This window comes from Struthio camelus, chromosome 2 (genome assembly GCF_040807025.1).
Source record: "Struthio camelus isolate bStrCam1 chromosome 2, bStrCam1.hap1, whole genome shotgun sequence".
NCBI classification, from domain to species: domain Eukaryota; kingdom Metazoa; phylum Chordata; class Aves; order Struthioniformes; family Struthionidae; genus Struthio; species Struthio camelus.
Window position 1 is genome coordinate 5,151,919 of NC_090943.1, and position 21,397 is coordinate 5,173,315.

Consider the following 21,397-nt stretch of genomic DNA (forward strand, 5'->3'; position numbering starts at 1 on the left):
CAAACTTTTAACTTTTGGTGATTTATCCAACTGTTCTGGCTGATAAACCATATGTTGAAAAAAGGCTAATTTGGGGCAATTGGTACACTAGGGTGCCAGCAAATAAAGCTGAAAAAAGATACTGGAAAGCCAAAACCAGATCCTGGTACGCTGCTCCATCTCTAAGTTCGTTCTAGATAGGGAGTTTGCCTCCAGGTGAGGGCCCTGCTTTGTCTGCCAAACAATTATTAAAAAAACTTACTTTCCCTGAAAATGTTTCCCTGAAAACTTACTTTCCCTGAAATCAAATAAAAGGAGCAGTCAAGAGTGGAGAAGCAAAAATATTCTCAACCCTATTTTATAGGTGGGCACCTGGAGGATGCTACAGAAAATGAAGTTGCATTACGCTGCAAGGTAGGTTAAAAATCAAGAATCATGAGCATTTCATATGTTAGCACAACTGATTTTGTTTATTTTTCAACCACTCCAAAATCCAATCATGCCATATTTACATAAAACAATACACGGGATAGTATACCAAATGTAGGCAAGAAAAAAACAAGTATTCTGTTTTGCTTTGTCGGTGTTTCGAATTTCTTTGTTTTCATTGTACGTTGCTCAACCTCATGAAATAAGCTAACCCGTATAAATCTCTCTGGGTTTCCGTGTCCACGCTGTCTCTCTAACAGGAGACAGCCATCAAACTATCCCTTGTCTAAATGGCAAGTGTATAGCTTTTAATGTAGGTTTCTCCAGGCTGCATTTCTTACGTAAAATTATTTAGTGCAGAACAAGTGTATCAGCACCTATCCGATTTAGCTATATTCTACAGTTAGTATAAAAGACCAGCTACTCCTATGGGTTACTCAGGAAATCGAAAGTAGCACACACACAAAAACGAAAACAGAAAATAACTGTCCACATTTTTTAGAATGTTAGTTTTCTTTACGTTTCCAGTGTCATTTATTTTGCTAAGCGCTTCTGTAATTCTTTTCACTTGTCTTCTGCTCTTATTTTCTTACAAAACAGTATACTAGGCTTTCTGTATAAAACATATATATAAACAATGACCCCAAAATGGACTTACACACAAGTGTTTATTTGCTGTTCGTTAGAAATCCTACTGTGTGTATATCTAGTCATTGTCCCTGAATTTCATAGTACTAGCTATCAAAATGGGGTCAGGAAGAAAGGGGCCTTTTTCTTCCCGGTTTGTTTTAAAGATCGAGTTAAATTATGTAAGATGAACAAAGGCAAAGAAGCCACAGGAACAATCAGATCCTGTTTACATATTGGCAGCATGTTGTTCTTGTTGCCGTTGTTATCACTGCTCTCCAAATTGACTTCTAGTTATTACTTCCAGGAATTCATGTATCTGTACTTTTGTTATTATTTATTCCCTACCCTCATAATGGGCTGCGTGCAGGTTCAGGGAGAATGAAAGACTGGAAAATGTAAAAGGATCCGGCGACCTTGGAGATTTTTGGCCTTCCTAACAATATTTCTGGTCTCTTTCTCAGAGATTATCAATAATCCAGAAAACTAGGGTTCATTCTACATAATAAACAATTTTTAGTGGCTTTTCTTTCCCAAAAATGCTGTTGGGCAATAATTAGAAATAATTTTTCACACACACTGCTGGCTTTTTACATCACCTTGTATTTCTGCATAAATACTTTTTCTGGTATTGGTTATCAAACCCCCATTACTGGTACTGATGACTCTTTGTCCTAGATACCTATTCTTTCAGCAAACAGATCGGTCATTTGAACTACTTATCATTACTGAGCGATGAGCTGAAGAACAACCCACACTACAGACACCAGAAAACTTGGTGGCGGTGAGGGAAGTGTTATATTTTAATCCCGTTTATTTAGCTCTGGCTCAAGTATCTGATGACTTCTTGGCCAGAAGGCTTTGTAGTGGAAAAACCTCAGATATAAAAAAATAGTATAAGGATTGGGGGCAAAAAAATGGAAAATCATATTGAATTAAAAAACAAAGTACTGCTTGCTGGTTTACAGAGAGTCTATAACACTGATAAAATCTTCAGAAATCAATGACGTGCTTTTCCCCCCCCCCGTTTGTCCTTCTTTATTTTGGCTTCATTTCAACTCTGGAGTTCATATCGTCTCCTTCCAGATCATACTCCTCTACTTGGCCACTGGTCCACACCTTCACGCGGTCAGTCAGGTCACTGCTTCTGGGAGCCAGGATGAAGTCGTAAATGAGGGCAGCACTTGCTCCTCCGATAATTGGCCCAACCCAGAAGATCTGAAATACATTGCCAAGCCCAGTTAGTACTTCAGGTATCAGTGCATTTGAAGCTGTTGTGAAAATCTCTGAAGGTTTTCTGTACAAAATGTACAGTGAAAACTTTTAAATCATATATATCACCTGAACATTGATTTAAATGCATAGTCCAGAAGTCAAGAATTTCTTAATAGATGGTGGCAGCAGACTCAGAGATGAATAGATGTGACTAGATTGTCAAATTTATATATTTAAAATTAGGCATCTAGTGGTAAAACATCTCTGTTCACTCAAGTTACATCTTGGGCATACTCAGAAGCACTGAAAAATTCCTTTCTCACTCTAACTTGCAGTGATTCTTGGAGGAATTTTAAAGGAATACTTTGTGAGGATCTAATTAGGGGCATAATTTACTACTAGCTACTATTTCACTAGTGATGTTCTTGTAACTATGCTAGTCTAATCGCTTAAGGCAAGCAAAGTTTGGGGGGAGAGGTAATAAATGTATAGACTGATATTATTAGAAATAACAGATGATTCTGAGGGATCTGCACGGTCGAAGAGACCCTGAGTCCGAACATATTTTTACTTTTTTTCCAGCAATGTCATTGTTTTAATCTGAATTATTACCTCTCTCTCCTGCTTTCTCTCTCTGCCTCCTCAAAGGCAACCGATTTTTATACACACTTCTGAAAATATTAACTTAGCTGCATTAACTCAGTAACTCAATAGAAGTGCTTAAATGGGAGATAAATGACAAAATTTCTCCCGTGTTCTCATTTTATGCTTTACCCTTTAGATTGAAATGATATACATATCCAAAATTTTCACAGACCAATTTTTATACACACTGAATTTCCATGAATATTTATGCAAATGGCTGCAAAAATCATGAGTAGGAGAGCTGGAATAAGCAACATTTTAAATACTGAAGAACATGTGCTCGTTTAAGACTTTTATATTAGCCTTAGCCTATTTTATTGAGTTTTAGTGAAACAAGTAAATTTTCATTAAATTCATCGTTTTGACCAAAGGGTATAATTTTAAAATCTACAGTATTTCCAGTGCCCTTATCCATAGAAGCACATAAGCAGATACTTAACTTTAAGCAGATGAACATTTTATTAGCTTTCGAATATTTTATGATCCACTTCAGTTTAACCTTCTTAAGAGCCTTCTTGAAGTAAGGTTTACCAGATTAAGCAGTAGCCATTTGCAAACTCAATTTAAACTATGAATACACAAAATAGGATTCTATGCAATGAGGCTTTACATTTTAAAATAATTAAAATAATTAAATGTAAAGGGTAATAACCGAATAACATCAGTTGCACTATTTGGAACATACACTATAATCCTGAGGATTTTGTAATCCCCCGGATTTAGTTAGGGACAGAAGATTGTTTTTGTTAAATGAAATACAAATGGCAACTCCTTAATGAATTGCTAATGATAAGTGTTTAAATGTTTCTGATCTTGTGACTGCCTACATGCAGAGTGTCTTATAAGCTAGACCAATTTCTTCAACTTACCCAGTGATTTTCAAAATTGTTGGCAATCAGCGCTGAGCCGAAAGATCTCGCTGGGTTAATTCCACAGCCAGTGTAATCAATCTAGGAGGTGGAAAGAGAACCAGTGGTAAGGTATCGATGCAGATGTGGCGTCTCCATCGCACAGGAGAGCACCTTGCACGTGGCAGCATGCAGCCTGTATCGGATGTACAGAATAGCTTCTTTCATCCCACCCGGTTCTCTTCAAAGAGAAAGAAACTATGATCTTCCCATGATCTAGCTGCCTTCACCGGCCCAACCCAAGGTGGAACATTGCAGATAACAACTGTGAGAGTGAAAACTTACAGCAAGAAGGTGTCCCAAGGCAACGGAGAGTCCAATGGCCAGAGGTGCTGATCCCGAGACATCATTTCTTCTCCGGTCTGTGGTGGCGAGCACACATAACACCAGCTGAAGGGTAGCGATGATTTCAATACCTAGTCCTTGGCCAGCGTTGATTCCCTCTGAAAGCTGGATGGAGATAAGAAGGAAAACGTTACCTGATGTTCCTACCTGCCCTTAAACCAGGCATGATAAAGCCTCATGAGGTCTGGTGTCTCAGTAGGAGACTCCAGACACGCACAGTCAGGCATTTCGTGTCCTCAAATTGCTTTTACTTACTAAAAAGAGGAAGGGAAGAGAAATCAGCTGGAACGCTCACTGCTGTACTCAAGTGTCGATGGACCCAGCTTTTGCTTATGCAATATGGTAGCTGTGTCCAGCCAAAGAGAACGCTGAACCGCTAGACACGAAGGGAATATAACCAGTGTACACGTGAGCGACAAAAGAGCCAGAGATTTGCCTTCAGCAGAGTTCCCATCTGGAAGTGAACTATCCTTAAGACATCTGTTTACTGCTTCTGAAAATAAGGATGCTGTGGTCAGATTAGACATTTCTCAACATTGCTTTAACAACAACTACCGAGCAAACTTGGGGCAGGTAGAGGAAGGAATAAACAGAGAGCAGGAAAGGAGCATAGCTCTGGGTAGCTTGAATGTGCCTCTGCTATATGCAACTATTCTCTCCTCCGATCACTGTGTTTTTGTTTGTTTGTTTCTTTGTTTTAATTAAATAAGCGTTCTTCAAAGCAAGGATTACATTTGGAAAATGTCCTGCGATGTGCAGGCCCCACGAGTAGATTTTGTCTTAAATATTAAGACACCTACAGTATGATTCAATTACCTGAAAATATGCATCTAATGCCATTCGAGATGCCCTGATATACCTGAGGCATTCATGTGATGCTGGTGCATGTGATACAAGACCTTCAGAAGACCAGAGATGCTTGAAATGACTCTATAGATGCCAGTGTTTAGGTAGTGTTTCTCTAAACTTGGACATCTAAACAATAGAGTCAGTGGAGATAAAAGACCCATTCAGGTCACCAAATGCAGGTGGTTATTTGAGAGTGAAATGATTTGCTCTTTCTCTTTCATTGACTCCATTGACTAGATCTCATTTGACTATAAGAAGAGCTTAGACACTTAACTCTCATGTAGACCATAAATTTTAGGTATCTCAGATTTGAGCTAAATCACACTCAATTTCTTTGTGAGTTAGAAAAAAACATCCACAAGATACAACTCCTAAAGTGTTCATGGGGGAAGTATTTCAATTCCTTAGTGAAGTAAAGCAAGTTCTGTAGAAGGACTTGCACTGGCAGATGTAGATATTCCAATTGTGTTATTAATGATGAAAAAGTGGAATTTTTTTAGATATGTAACTGCTGTAGAACATACTGAAACCACAGTTACTCACATATATGAACATCAGAACAGCAGAAATTCTGTTATGTTTCAGGAGTACTGTTACAGACCAGTGCTTAACAAGCTACTGTGGACTTCAACCGTTCAGAGCTATAACAGGATTTGAATTATGATTCTAATTGCTATATTCCCTGGTGTCTTAGTTAGAAAAGGCAGGCCTGTATCTGAGCTGAATAACTTGGTGTTAAGTAGAAGTAACTTCATTACATGTGCTGTAGGATAAAACATGAATTTGGACACAGGCCAAAGTAACTAAGAATTGAGGCTGACTCAGAGAAAGTGAGAAGGAAGCAAATTTTGCAAAACTTATGCTCAAGAGTAATGTTATCAGAGGGTTATCCCATCTGTCATAGCCGCTGCATTAAAAATTGCAAGGTCATACATGACAAAAACATAGCTAAATGTTACTGCGACCTGTCCGGAACAAGGGAACTACAGGAAACTATTCTTGAATCTATTTGCACGGTTTTGCAGCCTAAAACTAATTTTTAAATAACTTAAAACTTAAGGATGTTTAGCTGAATTCTTTCACTTTTCACTTTTCTTATTTCTCCTCTGTTATAAAGCATCATGTTATCAAATTACTAAGCATCTGTCCAGAGAAACACTGAAACAAATGGGCTGAGTCTTCAGCTAACAAAAATCTGTTTAGCTCCATTACAAATAACAAAATGTCATTGATTTCAAAGACCTGCCAATATGAAACATTAACAATATATTTTTGTATCTTGCTCTTTAATATGCAGTATTGATAACCCTTGAGTTGGAAGTAGTTTATCCACAGATAGAAGGGAATTTCAGTTGAAATAATGGACATTTTTGTTCCTTCAGCATCCAGATAGTAGACACTGTAGTCAGCTATTGAAACCTCCAGCTTGAGTAAGACTTATATGTGAGAACTACCAGCCGGACATGAATACATGCTGCCAGAGCTGTCAGAGGAAACGACATGATCTGAAAATCCATATTGAGCACTTGAGATATGATTAAATTAGTAGCTTATTACTGTTATCACTCTCCTAAAAGTAATCACTTTATTTCCTACAGAGACAGTGGGATTTGCAACTTAATAATATATGCTTCAAATGCATCCCACTGATATCAAAAGTAATAGTATCACTTTAAGAATGTGGACTATTGACTCTCTGGAAAGTCCTGTCTCATATTTGGAAGGCCATGGCCAAACTCAAAAGGCAGATGTATTTGTAAATAAGTGAGTAATTTAGAGACGCCTGAACAGGGGGGTAAGGAACTAAATTGTCTTCTATCATAATGTGTTTGATATTTTCATGTTAATATTTGAAAAGGCCTTGACATACGAAAGCATTAAACATTGAGCTACCTTTAGTCTTTCCCTTCACTTTGAAGGACTTCTACAAAAGAGAAAAAGACAATAAGAGCAACATTACACTTTCAAAAACTGTGATAATCCTTATCTTTGAGAGGCGGAAATCATATTCTTCCTTTCCCTCCAGGAAAAGACATCCTATGTGTGACGTGACTTGAGGTCATTCTCCCTGCTAATCAACACTGTTATTGACGGGCTCTGTGGAATCAAAGAAAACCTGGAAATATCATAGGAAACCTTTTGCTTTCCTCTAGCAATTCTACGTAGCCTGCCAGGGACATCAGATTCCACTGTGAGAGCAAGAACTCTGGGCCGTCTTCCAAAACACTGCAAACCAAGGCAAACATTGGATGACCTGGTTTACTGTGGTCCGTTGATCTGCAGTACGTGAGTATATTATCACAGACTTTGGTTATTTGCCTACTTGTCAGAGCTATCGGTAGCAGCCTGGCCCATTTAAGATCATGGAAAAGTATGATTCTTCACCACCCTAATCAAGTCTCAACCAAAGGGGAATGAGGGTAGCAGAAAGGTGCCTTTTGTAGTATTTCCCATAGACGAGGAGAAATATGAAGTTAAAAATGTAGATATATACTTATTTCTGTATAATCCTTTGTCACTGTAGAGTTGCAAGTGTTACCCAGCTTACCCTTAATACTATGTAAAACACTTAGCACCTTTCAAATCTGCTGTTTTAAGCTCCTGAGAGAACAAGATAGGCATAACCAACATGTGTTGGTTACCTGCCAGTCGTATTTTCACATTTTATTTACCTTTTTAAAGGAAAGCTTGAATTTTTGTGTAATATCTAACTCTAGAATCTTGAGCCTTCGATATAACTCAGGGATGTCTAAAGCTTAATCTCACTGCTTACAATAAGGTGTGTGGGCAGGGGCAGGGGCTGGCGCTGCCTTCTCCTTGATGTATCTGTGGGGAAACCTCTGGCCTCTGCGTCTCAGTACAACAACTCTCATGCTCCACGTTTTAGATGATGCTCGTTAACAGAAAAAAGGTCAGAGAGCAGGCAGTGGCAGTTACTCCCTGACCTTTTCATGCTTCAAACTTCCGAGGTCCCAAGAGTAGATTCAATGCTTTAAAGAACCAGATCTGTCCTAAGGAAATAAGACGAAACATGCAGGCCCATATTCATCTTCAACACAATTCTCCATAACGTAGGAGACAATCCAGTCTTCTCCTCCTTTGTGTTGACAAAGACTGCCCCACGGCACTTCATTTCTAAGAAGTCATTCTCCACTATTTTGGTAAAACAAGTTGGCCTCCCCCAGCACCAGGAACACACCTAAGAAATGGATTACAACACTTCAGCAATGGTAGAATCTGAGAATTATATGTAGACACATATCTGATTAGCTGAATCACTCTCTGGGCTACTCTAGATGTACTGACTAACTCTGCTTTGACTATAATAGCACGCAGACATCATGCAGAAGCCTACATGAAGTCCTGACTAGCCCAAGCGAAGCGTTTTATTCCTTGAGCTGAACCCCATCAATAATATTTTAACTGAATTCAGTGGGATTCTGGACAAGTTAAGGGAAGAAAAAGCCACTGGAATTCACTAAAAGTATAGAAATCACATTTCATTCAGAAAGCTGCTGAGCTACAGCTCTTTGGTAGGTAAGAAAGTGGTACTTGAGGGCATCCTGAACCGCCCTGTTCTGCATTACTGGAGCTAGGGATGGAGGATGGCATTCTTTATCCATTGAAACAGTAGCTTTCCTTGATAATGGCTCTATTGTCCCTGAGCAACTTAGTTTGAACTCAGTGTTGAGCCTGCTTTGAGCAGGATGTTGGACTAGAGACCTCCTGCTGCCCCTTGCAACCTGAATGATTGTATGAGAGGTTTTGATTCTTGATTTTGTTGGCAAGATTGGGACAGAATTGCCTCAGCCCTACTGCTGAGTTGTCTGAGTTAATACTCAGAAACAGCCATTGACTGTCTCAGACAGTGGATCCTTAGTTGGTGGATCACCGACTGGGAAGGCTCTGCATAGATGATTGATGTATTCCATATTTGTGGGTGAGCCAAGAGGCAGGTAATGTAATCCAGCAGAGATCATTAACCCTGAGCGCAAAACTTAATGGAAATTCACTAACCAGTCATGACCATGAGAGTAACTAGCTGAGATGGGCATCTGCTCTGTGGTCTTAGGAGGTAAATAGCAGTCATATTGCTTCCATTTGTCTACAAGATCAGTTTTGATTTAGCTGATACTAAAACTACAAAAGCTTCTTTCTCAGAAGTGCCCTTGACTACCATGTTTAGCTGACTTCCACAGCTTAAAGTAATAATGTGGGCAAAATAATGGTGTGTTTTCTTTCCTTTTGTTTTTTCAGAGCAAGATATTTATTAGCTGTCAGCCTTCAAAAGAGAAACAGGGGGACAGGAAATTAAACTGGCCCAAGGTAAACCTGACTGTGTAATTCCCCAGTGGCTTCATTTTTTTCCCATTAGGAATAAAAGTATATGAAGTTCCAACCTGTTTCCCGTTATATGGATAAGGCAGTTTGTTATGCAAGGTGGTTTCATCACGTGGTACTATGCCTCATATCATCCTGCAAACTCTTAACCATGGATTGTCTCTTCTAGGGTCTAGCTCACTTTCATATAACAAGGATTAGTTTCTCATTATTCCTGAGAAATGATAGGCCTCTGGAAATTCAGAAGTCTATTTTGCAGTAGGGGAATGCCAATTTTCTCTGTCCTTATGAAATACTTCACTGCAAGCTGTGCTGGCTGATTTTTTTTGAAAGAAAAGTTAAGTCCTGGTATCTTATTGAAACATGAGACAGTGCTGATGGCTGGGTCTCCCCTCCCTTGCCTAGCCCACCCTCGGGTAAGGTATCTTTTGCAAAATCCCAGAAACGGCATGACTGGCACATAAAAAGAGCTATGGCATGGGCCAGCTGTACATGTATTATCCTTTTTATCTTTTATCTTTTCATTTTTAATACTCCCGTTGAGAGAAAAACTATGTTCTTCTGTCCACACTAAATCTAGCATTTTAAGGAACAGTGCTGTAGTAGATAATATCTCCTGTGTACCAGACAAACCTCTTTCCTATGCGTTGAATGAAAATAAATAGTTGACTATCTGCATGAGGCCTGATGTTTTTAGCACTCCAAATTATTAGCTTAACACTACCACGGAAGACTTTTTCCTTAATGGAGCCATTTGAGCATTTTCTTCAACCAAATATGAGTCAATTTAAATGTCTCTACTGCCTGGCTGACTTCAAAAAAGGATATCTTATCTTATCTATCTTAATGTATTTTATTTTTGTAGCTTAAACTCTTCCTTCTTTGATATTCCTTATTTTTCTTAATGATAACTTTTCACATTAGTTTAAATGTTTCATGCCCTCTTCTTCCTCCCTGCAATAAAAATGTCTGCTATGCTGCTTTATACCAACTAACATTTAAATGTTTAACAAGGCAGAGTTCTTAAATCTAATGTTCTTTAAATGTAATCTCAGAAATCAATCTCCCTACTGCCCTCAGAACCATCTTTCACTGATCTGGCCTGTGTCTTTGTTTGACTCTTTCTCATTTTTTCAACTCCAAGCCCTATCATGAAAATGTCTTGATAGCCTTTCTCAACAACCTCTCTTTCACCTGCTGGAAGGCTGTTCCAGCACTCAGTAGTTATAAACCTTCCTTTATCTGGCAGTCAACTTATTCTTTACTTACAAAACATATTACTTCACCTCTAGCTATTTGACTACAGTGATTCCCATCTCTCATAGGTATTTAATATTATCATTCTGAAATTGATGTTTTTATACCCATTATTTGAGTGTTAGGGATTCAGTGCATATAAAATTATAGTTTCTTTAATAAGTACAGTCAAGCAAAGGTGTAAATAGTTTCACTTAAAATTATACGATAGGAGCACTCAAAAGAAGTTGCTTATGAGGTAAAGGATTAGCTTTGGATCATATCCTAGATCAACAATAGAAGCTTACAGCAGAATCTAGGGACAAAACGTATTGTCCTCTGCCAGATTATCCTTCCTATAAATACAACCTTAAAAGCTCTAAACGGGCCACATTCAATTCCCAAAGCACAAATCATATTTTCCATTCTTTGAATAGCAGACACCCTCCAGGAACAAGACTAACTTCCCTCCTCCCACCCTTCATCAATCTGATGAGAAATTAGCCACGGCTTTGTGTTGCAGCATCCTGGTATGCCATAAAGAGAAGAGTGATGGTTTCACTTCTATTAAGTCAGAGCATATAATGCCAACATATGAGGCCAGTGACAGATAGCAAAAGTCAATTCTTCTATAGGTCTTTCATTACACACGGCTAGCTGGAGATAGACCATTTGTTGAACAGTCTCATTTACACTTTTGCTTTTTGATGTGCATCTGGGAAAGTTTCTCTGGGAAAAATTTTTTGCTTGTTTGTTCTGCTGGTGAGAAATAAACAAATTCTATTCAGAGGATGAGGAAGAGTGATCATTTTTTTCTATAGCCTACAAAATCGAAGTAAACGGTCTGTTTTCAGGAACACACTTGAAGCACTCATTTATACCAGTGAGCTATTTATGACCTCCTTTATTGTCAGACCAGAAGAAGATGGTCTTTCAATGGGGAATCGAGGGCCTATTTGAATTTTGAGCTTAATACAATTTTACTTTCAATCTTGTTACTGGAATAACTAGCTGGATTTGCACAAACCTCACGGTATGGTTGTTGGCAACTGCACCAAAGTGATATTCATTTTATATTTCTAGACCAACGCTCCAGGAAACTTGTGAAATTTTCAGACTTTCCAAGTCTGAGATAGTTTACATCGTCAAATGGTCTTGTGTAGAGCATTCAAAAGCTGATATTTCCATGGAGTTAAAATACAGCTCTGAATGTATGCATGGGACTGCAGGAGTTAAGGGGACAATTCCAACTCCCTCACTTCTCCACCTTGTTCATCAAATAGGAATTCATATCAAAGGAAGAAATAGGGGCCAAATCTGACTTTATGCATTCCTCAGTCCAAATGTGGTCATCATTAACTTCAAGAGAAGTTGTATGGATATGTAGAAGGAAACATTTGCTGCAGTTTGCCTTTGAAAGTGTTCATTGACTTCACTTGGCACAGAACTGGTGTGAAGTGCCTGGAAAAGTCTGGTTTTCTTTGGTACCTCTCTGTGGTTCCTGGAGAGGGGATGCACAGGGTTCTGTCAGGACAGTACACAGATGATTTCTTGGCTCCTTCCTTATCCCAAAACACCAAAAAAGAAACTCCTACCTCTTTAAGGAATATCCCTTATCGAGTTTTCAGTACACATTTTTGCCCCCCTGTCTATAGAGTTTTCTTTACAATGCCTGACATGTCCTGTACATTTGATTTAAGAGGCTGATGCTGTGCTCTACCCTCAAATCTCATTGACTTCATTGAGTTGCAGCAGTTAAACAACACTAGCTTTGGCTCTGGATGCCAGAAAGAGCAGTTCTTTCCCATCAGGTTGTACATTAACAAAGATGCAGGACCAACACACTGCTCCCTGCCAAGCTAGCAAACCCCCAGGGCACATTCACTTGTCCATGACCTTGGTATTAATATTATCCTGGAGGTACTGAGGAACACAGCCACAGACCGTGATCTCTCAACGTATCAGGCACCACATCAACCCAAAAGAGTGCCTTGGCCTCTGCATATTTGTGATCAAGAGATAGCAGTTTAAGGACAGGGTAAATACAGAAACTGAGATATATAGACCCATAACATTTTCTTTAACTCTGGGATGGAAATTTTCTAGCAGAGAATCTTGCTTTAACATTTTCATTTAAGCTATCAGTTAAAGACCTGTCTGTTATTGAGTTCTGCCAGTTAAGCTAGAAAGTGTACAAGTAAGCAAAAATCTACTCGTGCTCTAAATAAAATAGGCAATTTCCTCTTGAGATAGATAGACAATTTTTTCCAGGGCTGCTTTTTTTCATTTTTTAGTGCTTAAGATTTGGTTTAGTATCCTTGCTTTAAAAAATGCTTACCTTAAAGGTAGCTATATACAACATAGGTTGTGACATTTTTTAGGATTCTCTGATTCTTGATGCACCCAAATATTCAAATTATCTGCTAAAGTGAGCCCCGCTCCAACGACTTATATGTTGTTTTTACCACTGCATCAGTTTACCTAGAAGAGATCTATAATCCTCATTCTCAATTTTGCCATGGAAATTTCCATTTAACTTCAGATTATGGTTCCTGCCTTGCTAAATCTTGATTTAGAATCAAAAGGGGTTTTTTTTGGTTAATTTCTAGTGATTTAAAATTAGGAAATGAAATCTAGGTTTTCCTTATCTGAAAAAATCTATCTATCTATCTACCTCTGGTATGTAGATGTAAGTGTTAGTATATGTAGGGGGGGAGGTGTATACCCATGCACACAAAATAGCCAAATGTATGTGGCATAAAACATAATACATTTAGCCATACCTTGGCCATTCTCTTTTCCTAGATGTGTGTACAGGATTGTATATGCATGTATGTATGCACAGGGTTGTTCTCTTCACCAAAAGCTCAGGGCACAGCTGTATTAGAATGGAGCAGAAGCTCTACATAAATCTTCGCAGAAATGGAAATAACTTCTGAGACCTGAGATAAGGAGTCGTCATAAAAGCCTTGTTATCCCCAAATGTTCTGGAGGATGGGTGATAACCATCAGATTTACATCTAGGCCCAGATGTTTCTGCTGTCACTACGTGACCAAATTATATAGTAAAGCCTACTGCCAGTTTTTAGCAGGTGCCTTTCCTGTGTTCCACGTCCCCGAACTAGTGCTATTCCTTACAATGCTGGCATGCCATGAAAGACTGCTGCTGCAAGATTGAAACCGAATAATAAGCTATTGTTGTGGTGCTCTTTGTTAAGAAATAAAAATCCTGGACTGCAGCTCAGGTGCAGGAACCCTTTTGCTCATGCTAAAATTGCAACCATTTCTGGTCCCGTCTAAAAGCTCCAGAGGCCTTAACCACCAAGATGTCTCGGCACAGGCAAGGCTGGCAGGAGGATCCTACATCTAATTGAAAACAGGGAGGGCAGAGGGTGGTGAAATGTGGCATGATGTTGAAACCTGAGAAAGGCACAGGACATAATCTACTTTGAAAAAAGAACAGTGGGGTTTTTAACGAGCATGTGAGGTCAAGAACTCAGCTTTATGCCTCATCCATCCAGCAACACCTCTGGAACCACAATTCTCCACAGAACTAGACTGACTCAGAGGAAAAGCAGCATCACTTACTCAATCATCCGCTCCCTTCGTCAAGCTTTCAGTTTATTTTGGAAGTTCTACCTACTCAACTTGACTTTGTTTAGTTTGAGACTGGAGGAGATCAGACTCGGAGGGCGTGGGCACACAGAGAGAGGGAAATCACAAAGGGAAACACTGAGTCATCAAGGCCGAGCATGCAAGTCCTGCTCCCTATGGGCAGAGAGCCATCACTAGAGCTTTGCTTATGGGCAGATGCAGGGAGAATCGGATGATTTCTGTCATCCGTGATCCCCTCTGTTAAAGGACTGGAAAGAGTTAGTGAGAAATATCGGAATTAAAAAAAAAAAAAAAAAAATCAGTCCTGAACCCCCACACACTGAGAAAACCTAAGTGGCAACTCTCGGCTTTAAAAGAAGGAACTGCCAAGGTGGGGAGAATTTTGTTTACAGTAACAGTCCTCTGTCCCTTGGAAACTCAGTGTGAAAACAATTACCAACACTGATCTTCCACAGATGATAAGATACTACAGCTGCAGAAGCTAAGGATCCACACGCCCAATGCCTCGTCCCCTGGAGACAAGAGACCTGGCCAGTTCTCCGTTTTTCCAAGTAGCAGAATAGGGGGGTTTGTGCACCAGAGGAAAAAGATAGCTCCAACATAGGGGTCCAGAGCTGCTCTGCTGCCGCTTAGACCACGATCCAGTGAATGGGGTTCACTTATGCAAAGGGGACTCTTCCTGTAGGGTGACTTTGGTGAGCGTGGAAGGTGCCTCACAGGAGCAGCCTACTGCCCAGCACTCACCCTGGGATGAAAAATCAAGGACAGCAAAGGGCTCCCTTCTCCCTGTCTTTGAAAAGCAATTTAGATTTGTCATTTCGTGTTTACCAGAAGAGGACATTGCACCCTGGCATGCACGGATCCTTCTGCCACTGCTCATCCAGCTGTGGAAGAGACTGCACTTTGAGTTCAGGTGACAGAGAGACATTCAACCACCCTGAAAACACAAAGTGTATTCCAGGAACAGGGGATTTTCCACATTCTAGAAGTAATATCTTTATTGCTATTCACTTGTCTTAAGAAAATACTCTCCTCCAAAGCCACTGACCGCTGATCCCTTCTGGATTGGCTAGAAAGTTCTGCAGTTATACTGTCAACATTTAGCAGTCTACTGAACTGTGTTTTAAAACATAGTCCTAATGCTTATTATTCTTGGTTGTTTTTCTTTTCTCTTTATCTACCCTGCGTAACACTACTTTCAGGTCTGTTTTCCTTGCCTACAATTTTGATTCATTTGTAACTTAAAAAAAACTCACATTTTTTTATCAACTTGAAGGTAGAATTTTCAAAGAATTTTCCAATTTCAAGACGGTGTTCGGGTTTTTACTTTTTCTTTTTTTTTCTTTCTTTCTTTCTTTCTTTCTTTCTTGAACCAGTAAGGTTTGCCAGATTTAGGAGGTACATTTCCTGGCACTCTGTTCAGTACACAGAACTACAGCAAGTATGCAAAATTATAAAGTGTAGAGTAATGTCTACGTCTTTCACAAACTTCCATTATTTCCCCACAAAACTGACAAAAACTGAGCTAAACAAATTGGCTCAAAATTTTTTTAATAGCTTGATAAAAGTTCTCAAGATAATTGCTGCTGAACAGCAAATATTATGTTACTTCACGGTCCTCCTCTCACCCGCCTTTCCTGCTTGAGTACTTTGTTGGTCATTAATTGCCTGTGATGAATACCTTCTTCCATTATCCAAATTACAGATCCATCCTCACTAGACAATAGCCAGCTATGCTGGAAGATGAGTGTATTTTGGATTAGGTTTTCTCTATTCCTACAGTTTTACCCAATGGAAATTTGTAAAATGTAGTAATCTGAATGCCAAAAAAGATACAAGATGATGTAAGAAAAAATGATCACATTTTTATAATAGCAAACATACTGCATACTCACACCTGACACCCACATCTCTACTAAAATTTATGGGAAATTTAGTGTTTTAATAGGATTCAGAAACCTAAATACCTCTGTGAATATTGTCCAGTAAAGTAGCTAAAAATATTTCCATTGACTCCAGTGAAATATGGATCAAACCCTTGATATATGATCATTTTACTTATTTCTTATGACAAAATAGACCCTAATACTGAACACATTAAAAGACCACTCTGCTTTCACCTTCTCCCTTCCTTCTCTTCAGTCTTGCATCTCCCATGGCTTGGTTTATTTGTTAGATTTGCTTCATTTACTTGAGTTTCCTTTTTCCCACTGAACACTAAGAAAGGCACAGATTCACCCCACTTTACTTTGGGTACATAACAGAGGCTCCCAAGCCTGAAGCCTCATCATCCCGAGTTCCTTCTCTAGTTCAGGAATAGAGCAGGGTGTCTCTGGAAGACAACTTAAAGGATCTAAGAGCTGAATTACTTCTCTTTTTCTCTCCTTCTCTGCGAACTAAAGAGGAACCTACGGAAATGAGGTTCCTCACTTTGGCCCCTCAGTACACGGCTCACAGCTGGGCAGGATAAATCTAAGCATAGGCATGGAATTTGCCATAGCATCCCGTGGGGACGCCGGATAGCCACTGAATCCACGAAATTGCTCCCACCATGTTTTTCCTGTAAGAAACCCCAAGTCCAAGACCATGGCAGGATCAGAACAGAAAATACTGTCTTGCATGTCCAAACCCTCTTCCCAGCTCTGCCAAAAGCCAGCGCTTCCTTTCTTTCTATTTTCTTTCTCAAGAGTGAATATGCCCCTTGCTTTCACCAGAGGATAAGTAGCCAAAGTAGCTGGCAGGAAGGCCAGCCCTGTCCCTCCCCTCCTTGTCCTCAGGTTGAAGAGTGTTGAATTAAAGCAAATCTCTGTGGTTTCTCCTTATCTCCTGTTTGCTGAAGGAGGCAGCATGCTCATAGTGCCAGACTAAGATTTCAGGATATGCCCCTTTATGATTGGTTCTGCACAAGCACAACTGTTCTGCTGTTCTCCCCCGCGCTGGGCTCAACTTCCCTCAACCCTCATCTCCCCCTCCCCAGTCAATCCCAGCCTGTCAGTGGGAATTGAATATATTTGTTTTCTTCTCTAGTTCCTTCTTGCAAGGGAAAACAGCAGCTGTTGCCCTCCCCATCTCCTGGGAGATCCCTCCACTGCTATTCTTGCCAGAACACTTAGAACTGGATGGGAAAGAGAAAAAATATATATATTTCTTCTGAATATTTGACAATGACAAGCACAGAAACCAGGGCTTGTCATAACATTCGGGAACCACTTTATACAGTCTGATTAATTTACCTAGAGAAATGGTTACCAGATTTGCAATGCAGTTGTGATGGAGACTTAAAATGTCACTTTTCTCCCATCATGGATTTTTATGGTCTTGGAAAGGATGGATTCCATTGTATTCACAGAGTTCCCGGGGGAGGGAGTAAGGCTTCCATCTCAAGATGCAATTTGTGAGGTTCATTTGTGAGGTCTCCTAACCTTACCAAAATCAGTGACAAAACACCTACCGAGTTCAAGAAGAGGAGCATTCCCCCCACACAGGTTTTCTCCACAGAACTAGGTAGTGTTCAGGAGTGGCCTGGTCAAAGGGCAAATCTGGCTTCACTGAAGTGATAAATAAATAAATTACCCCCTTAGCTCCGTGGTGTGTTCTGCGCTCTCCAAAGGGAGAGACCCTTATGCCACAGTTTCCCCTTGAGAGTGGACCCTCTTTGTTTTATTATCTGCCACAGGTTTTCTCTCCACTCTTTTCCTGAATTTTTTTCCACCTGCCTCTGTAGCTTCTTCGCTTCTGAGACATCCTTGTGCAAAGCTCTAGATAACATCGCCGTAACGTGGAGAGTTACCAGCTCAGGGTCAAGAAAAGTTTCGGGTGATCACGTACACCCACTTTGCAAGTGGCCAGTTTCAGGGCTTTAGGATAGAGGAAGAAGCCAGTCATCCACGTTTTGTGGCAGGCAAACGGGGAAGACCGAATGACAGTGCTACTGAAACCAGACCTCCCGTGTTTAATAGCAGCTGGCAGTCAGACCTCTCTAGGAAACCACTTGGGCGGATACCCTGTCCCATGTGGTTAAGCAGCTCCCTCTGCCAGTGGTTTCAGAGGGAGAGATCACATACCATATGCACAGCCAGAGCCTTCTGGAGTTAATAAAAAGCTTCTCTCTTCTTCCCCAGAATGTGCTGGATTAACCCTATTAAGATTTCAAAAGTGGTGGCACAAGGAGGTACCTGCAGGCACCAGACTCCGAAGAGGGAGGTAAGCACCTAACCCTCAGAGTAATGCTGAGATGGATGATACACTTTGGCTACTCAGGAATGACCTTTTTAATACCAACTTTTATTACGTTTTAAAAAATCTTCACAGTCTCACTTTTGGAGTTAACTATAACGGCATAGCATGCTAAAACATGTTACCCTATTTGTGCATTTAACTTTTGTTTATTTTTTCTTCCCCTTTTGCCCAAATGATTTATGAAGAGACCTTTGATTTGGAGCTTTAGGTCCCAAATATCCCTACGACTTCAACTGGACATAATATTTCAAATAGGTTCAAGTCCCAGACTGCAGCCAGAAATAGTCTGCAAGAGAGGGGCCACGGAAAAGATGTGATATATTTGTCCTTAACAGCATCAGGTGAGAAAAGTGACTAGAAGGGAATTTCCACTTATAATACTCCTCTTTGGATTGTGACCCAAATATTTGTGGCTGTGGGACTGCCTCTGACAATGGGATGATTTAATGTTTAAAAAGTGTATCTATCCTTTTCACGGCTGCTATGCTAAAATAAGAACAATAAAATGACAGCAATTTTTAGAGGGAACAGTTGCAGCCAAGCACTGAAATATTCAAAGTACTTTTTATGCAATGCGACTGTTAATAGCTGTGAGCAGCAGGCTAGAAGAGGGCTGAAACCTTCATCCCTGTTAAATGTCATTGCCTCACCTCTTTCTGCAGCTTACATCTCAGAATTCAGTGTTTTCCTCATCTTTTGAATAGCAAAAGCAGGAGCACAAGGAAAGCGCAGCTGTCATTGTGTCAGGCAGGAACTGAGCCTAATGCAACAGGTAATGCTCACAGCTTCCTCTTGCTACACATCCCTCTCTGTGTCTTTTTCCATAGGTTCTTACATTGCAGTCATCATCAGGCTACAGAAATCATTAATTAGGTATTGAAAAAAGAACCACATTCACACATGGGAAAACAACATCGCTGTATGCACATTCATCAGCATCGCAAGTCGCAGGCATGTTATCTGAGACCTTTAGCACCATCACAGGGATCGACCTCGCAACTGGCAGTGATTTCAATGCTAAATTGGCATCAAAAGGCGACTTTTATCAACGCAGAGATACAAAACTAAACATGAGCAAAACTGGTCGTGACCACAGTGTCCTCTAGCTTTAGAAAGGGGGTGGGGAGAAGGGACCTTCTCTACGACATCTCTTGCAAAGGAAAAGGATTAATAAAGTGCTTAAGCTGACAGCACAGGGTACCTATATCCTAGATTCACCCTGGCGTCAATCAGTCAGGACTGGATCCCCCCCCTAAACTGAGCCATTGGCTGAGTGAAGCTACCATCGCCCTCTACATACGCACACACACACCCACACGCACCCCCTTAGTAGCTTGCTGGTGTTACCCTCACATTTCTACATTAAAAATGAAGGAGGAATCAAAAGTTTCTCTGCTTACCGCGTTGAGCCCCAGGAGGTTGTTTGGGAGAGACGAGGTGACTCCCGAGAGGATCGCGGTGGCCACCACTGCCCCCAGGCACTGAGCGATGATGTACATGAGCGCCTTGAAGATGCTGATCTGGCAGCTCAGCAGAAGGCCCAGGGTCACCGCGGGGTTCAGGTGGGCACCGCTGATGTGGCCCACGCTTTGTGCCATGGTAGCAATGGATAACCCAAAAGCCAGCGAGACCTTCACGTTGTCTTGAGACCTTGTGGACGTTTTGTTGCCCACAACCGGGAAACTAAAACCCAGAGCCGAGCCAATGCTGATAAAAATAAAGAGGCTCATGGCAAAGAACTCAGCCACCACCGCCCTCCAGAACATTTTCTTTTTGAATTCACTAGCCATCTTTCCCTTCCCTCGCTCTCTCTCTCTCTCTCGCACTTTCCCTTCTTCTCCCTCTCTCCCTTCTTCTGCTTGATATTTTCCCTTTGAGGTCTGAAGAGAAATCTGGAGAAAAAATAGAGTTCTTGGATTATTTATAGGGCTTTGGGTGGTCTGTAGGAGGGAAGGGGTGTTGCACAAAAGGAGGAAAGAACATCTACATAGATGCTGACTGCTAGATTGATGTAAGACACTGCATGCCTGCCAAAGTTTTTTCTTCCCCCTTTTTTTTTTTTTCCCCTTCCCTTAACAGCCTTCGATCTCTGCTGCCGTTTTTAAGAGGCTTTTTTAAAATCTTTGGAAAAGTCTTTAGGAGCACCGCAGGAATTTTACCTTCACTCGTTTGACTTCTCTATCGCCATTCAGCCCACAGACTGGGCTGAGAGCTTTTACAGGATTTCTCCCTCGTGCTGGACTAAACAAAAAGAAAAGTTATCTGTGCAGGCTGGTAAGTTGTTCATGCTCAGCTTCACCGGCAGCCGGTGACATCCGAAAGCAATAAATAAAATCAACAACTAAATCGGCGCTCCAGGGACTTAAATGACTCCGTTTCATTTGAAAACAGGTGGGAACCTCTCCTCTGCTGGCTCTGCGCAGACTTGGACGCATTTCTGATGCCAAGCCTGACAGATGTACAAACATATATGTTTACACAGACTCACACAAACAGGTCTTGACCGACTAACGGTTGCGAGTCGTTCTAATCCCTGCGACCACCGCGTAAAGCTGAAATAACTCCACTGCAGGTCAGCTGGGTGCTTCATACGCCGGCGGTTCGGACCCGAAAGAGCTGCCCTCTGCAGCTAGAGGAGGCGTTCGGGTTTGCAGAAGAGCCAGTCTGATCTAGCCCGCGTCTCCGTGCCCGGCTCCTCTCCGCCAGCGCACGGGGTTTGCATTAGCGCTAGGTCGAAGCGCAGGTTCTCTGCACCCTTTTTGCTCTGCCCTTGAGAGGTTTATGCTTAAGCGGAGGGGAAGAAATCGTGCTGAGGGACGTATGAAATGGGCATTTACTTCGTTTCTTCACTTTTTCCGCCTCCCCCCACCCCCTCCCCGTCCCAACCAGAGGCGTCTCAGGGTTTCCCTGGGCTCGCTCTCCTGCCTTCCTTCCGACCGGCAGGAAAAAAGCCAATCTGGGGGCTTCCT

At 40.9% G+C, this 21,397-nt stretch overlaps 1 protein-coding gene across 1 annotated transcript; it reads right to left on the reverse strand.

Annotated features, from left to right (window-relative positions):
* Nucleotides 1–421: 421 nt before the first annotated feature.
* Nucleotides 422–21,347, reverse strand: AQP1 (aquaporin 1 (Colton blood group)). The gene is made up of 4 exons (XM_009673385.2): nucleotides 19,829–21,347; nucleotides 4,089–4,253; nucleotides 3,765–3,845; nucleotides 422–2,253 (listed from the first exon to the last, which is right to left on the reverse strand). Exons 1-4 carry the CDS (start codon nucleotides 20,216–20,218, stop codon nucleotides 2,074–2,076), a joined length of 816 nt encoding a protein of 271 aa, XP_009671680.1. The 5' UTR covers nucleotides 20,219–21,347; the 3' UTR covers nucleotides 422–2,073.
* Between the last annotated feature and the right edge of the window lie 50 nt (nucleotides 21,348–21,397).

Excerpts from the sequence above, each read along its gene's own strand:
- AQP1 (XM_009673385.2), bottom strand. The coding sequence starts at position 20,218 with ATGGCTAGTGAATTCAAAAAGAAAATGTTCTGGAGGGCGGTGGTGGCT. Across the intron at positions 3,846-4,088 it reads CCTTGGGACACCTTCTTGCT|ATTGATTACACTGGCTGTGG; the intron begins GTAAGTTTTCAC and ends TCCACCTCCTAG. Across the intron at positions 2,254-3,764 it reads ACAATTTTGAAAATCACTGG|ATCTTCTGGGTTGGGCCAAT; the intron begins GTAAGTTGAAGA and ends AATGTATTTCAG.